Here is a 3386-nt window from a genome sequence, read left to right as displayed (position 1 = left end):
CTAACCTGCACATCCCTGGGCACTATGGGACAATTTCCCACGGCCAATCCACCCTAACCTGCACATCCCTGGACACCAAGGGACAATTTCCCACGGCCAATCCACCCTAACCTGCACATCCCTGGGCACTATGGGACAATTTCCCATGGCCAATCCACCCTAACCTGCACATCTTTGGACTGTGGGAGGAATCCGGGGCACCTGGAGGAAACCCACGCAGACACAGAGAACTCACAAACTCCACACAGACAGTTACCCGAGGGTGGGATCGAACCCGGGGGTCCCTAGCGCTGGGAGGCAGCAGTGCTAACCACTGAGACACAGTTACTGCCACCAGCCTGTTCAGCCTCTCCCTGTAGCTCAAACCCTCCAACCCTGGCAACATCCTTGTAAATCTTTTCTGAACTCTTTCATGTTTCACAACATCTTTCCGATAGGAAGGAGACCAGAATTTCCAGCAATATTCCAACAGTGGCCTGACCAATGTCCTGTACAGCCGCAACATGACCTCCCAACTCCTGTACTCAATGCAAGAGTGTAGTGCTGAAGGTAAAATCAGATTAGTCTCTATCTTATGAAATGACAGGATAGACTAAAGGGGCTGAATAGCCTCCTCTTGACCATTGGATTTATAGTGCCATATATTATTTGAAGCATATTTAAAAAAATAACTTGGTCAGATAGTCCTTCTGGAACAGGCAATCAATCCAGTGTTTAGCAGAGAGCTGGGACCTCCTGGATGGTAGTTTCACTGTTACGGTTTCTCAGGTATGGTCAGCAACGAAGGTCACCCAATCAGAATATTTAAGGATTGACTTTAACTTAGCAAACCCAGGATCTGGAGGTTTTTTTGGGGCAATTTAGAAGAGATCTGACTGAGGTCATCACAAAATACGTTCGCTGCTGTAGAACAGTTCAGGAAAATCCCAACGGCCTCAGTAGAAAAGTTCCCTTTGGGAAACTTCCAAACCAGAAGTGTTTGGTTAGAAATCTTGTTGTTACAAGCTGAGAAAGTCTAAGCCCCCAAGTGTCATGAGTACTCACACAAGTCAGCATGACATTTCATTGGAAGAGTCTGGGGAGAAACGGTTAAACCAAACCTAGAGATGAGACACCACGCAGGAATTTCGACAGGTTGGAGTCTCTGTAACAGTATCAAGCCCAGAGATGAGACGAGACTTGGCTTTGCTGTGAGATTGAAGGTCTCTCAAACAGTGCTCTGAATGGAGTTGGGTCAATGCTTTGAGTTTAATGTCACGGACCCCTGCTCCGATACTGAAAGTAGGTCTATAGCTTTAAACACAATGGTCCCGAAACGCATCACCACACCCATTTGAATTTTTCAAAAAATAGATCCATCAAGCCAGATTTTTTTCTGGGATTGGATTTATCGGGTATGACCATCAACGGAGATCAGAAACACAGCTCCAGGCTGACAGAACCCAGGGAGAGGGGAGGGTGAGGAGGTAGGAGTGGTGAGGGGGTGGGAGCTGAGAGTCCGTACTCACCAGGAGCTAGATCCCTGAGGCTGGATGGACCGTTCCAAATCGGTCAGATCAGGCACAATTTTACAGGCTTCAATGTTCAAGTATTTGAAGATGTGGATCTTCCCTTTGGTGCAGATCTGAAGAGGGGGAGCAGAGCGAGGGGAAAAAGAAAGAGGTGAGTCAGTGTCTCAGATGTCCCGCGTAACTGTGCGAACATGGCCTCACTCTGTCACAGCACGGGGCCCCAGGCTACCGAGAGCTCAGCTTAAACTCCGATCAAACACGACGCTCAACTTACACAAACTCAGAAGACAGGAGGAGGCCCTTCGAGCCTGCTATCCCATTCATCAGGGTTATGGCTAATTGTCCACCTCAACAGCCTCATCCCACCTTCTCCTCATAATCTTTGATCCCATTCGCCCCAAGTGCCATATCCAGGTACCTCTTGAATACACTCAATGTTCTGGCATCAGCTGCTCCCTGTGGGAATGGATCCCACTGGCTCACCACCCTTTGGGTGAAGACGTGTCTCCACATCTCCGTCCTCAATGGGCCCCCCCAAATTCTCAGACCGTGACCCCCCTGGTTCTGGACACACCCTCCCTGCATCTGCCCTGTCTGACCCTGTTAGAGCTTTAGAAGTCTCTGTGAGATTCCCCGTCTTGTCTGAGCTCCAATGGGAACAATCCTAACCTGGTCAATCTCTCCTCATCCGTCAATCCCACCGTCCCCGGGATCAGCCTGGGAAAACCTTCCCTGCACTCCCTCGAGAGTAACAACATCCTTCCTCGGAAAAGGAGACCAGGCTGCACACAGTATTCCAGGGGTGGTCTCCACTGTATCACTGCACCAACACATCCCTGCTCCGGGACTCAAACCCTCTCACAACAAAGACCAACATCCCATTGGCCTTCATTACTTCCTGCTGTACCTGCAGGCTCACCTTCAGCACCTGGAACACAACGACACCCAGATCCCTCAGCACACTCAGGGACGCAGCTCTGCTCCCTCCTCACGACTGAATCAAAGCCCAGAGACTAGTTGCCTCAGAAAGCAAACAACACCCCAGAACAGTTACTGAGAGGAAATATATTCTCCTATACCACAACAGCCAGCTAACAGTGCGGGAGATACCCCAAACTTCACCCCATCAGGAGAAATCAGCCGAAGGGAGGCAAGCCCTCCCCAGGACAGGGACAGCACGGGGTTAGATACAGAGTAAAGCTCCCTCTACACTGTCCCCCCCATCAAACACTCCCCAGGACAGGGACAGCACGGGGTTGGATACAGAGGGAAGCTCCCTCTACACTGTCCCCCATCAAACACTCCCTGGGACAGGGACAGCACGGGGTTAGATACAGAGTAAAGCTCCCTCTACACTGTCCCCCCATCAAACACTCCCAGGGACAGGGACAGCACGGGGTTAGATACAGGGTAAAGCTCCCTCGACACTGTCCCTCCATCAAACCCTCCCAGGGACAGGGACAGCTCGGGGTTAGATACAGAGCGTTTACCTGTGCAGGGGGAGACTGTAAGGGATTGTTGTCCATGAGGATGTACTGGAGATGCCGCAGGTGTCGGTAACAAACAGGGATCCGTGTGATTTTATTGCAGGAGAAGTCAAGGCGAACGAGAGGGAGCTCAGAAAGTTCTGGAAGGAACAAAGCGACACAATGAGCGTGAATGCCAGTCTTTGCTACAGGCTGGCAAAACTCTGCCTCCATGCGGCTGCTCCTACTCAATCCCAAACTCCTCACCCAGAGTGCTCCAAACAAGCTATTCATCTCGAGAGGCAGCACAGTTCAGCTGAGCCCTGACTCGGATTGTCCACCAGGTGTCACTGAAGAGCCACTGATGACCAGAGTCAGGGTCTCAGCGGCTCCATCCAGACCCTCACCC

The 3386-nt window shown here is 51.1% G+C and overlaps 1 protein-coding gene across 1 annotated transcript in view; it reads right to left on the bottom strand.

The window, feature by feature from the left end:
- The window catches only part of LOC122546779 (DISP complex protein LRCH3-like), a 15749-nt gene extending 12538 nt beyond the window's left edge, over positions 1 to 3211 (bottom strand). The window contains exons 1-2 of the mRNA XM_043685414.1: positions 3002 to 3211; positions 1509 to 1624 (exon numbers count right to left, since the gene is read on the bottom strand). Of these exons, the coding sequence (XP_043541349.1) occupies positions 1509 to 1624; positions 3002 to 3211 (326 nt within the window). The remainder of the gene's footprint in view (positions 1 to 1508; positions 1625 to 3001) is intronic.
- Between the last annotated feature and the right edge of the window lie 175 nt (positions 3212 to 3386).

Source organism: Chiloscyllium plagiosum, unplaced genomic scaffold, assembly GCF_004010195.1.
Source record: "Chiloscyllium plagiosum isolate BGI_BamShark_2017 unplaced genomic scaffold, ASM401019v2 scaf_8955, whole genome shotgun sequence".
In the NCBI taxonomy this organism is placed as follows: domain Eukaryota; kingdom Metazoa; phylum Chordata; class Chondrichthyes; order Orectolobiformes; family Hemiscylliidae; genus Chiloscyllium; species Chiloscyllium plagiosum.
Note: the sequence above shows the minus strand (reverse complement) of the source record. Positions and strands in the feature narration are given on the sequence as shown.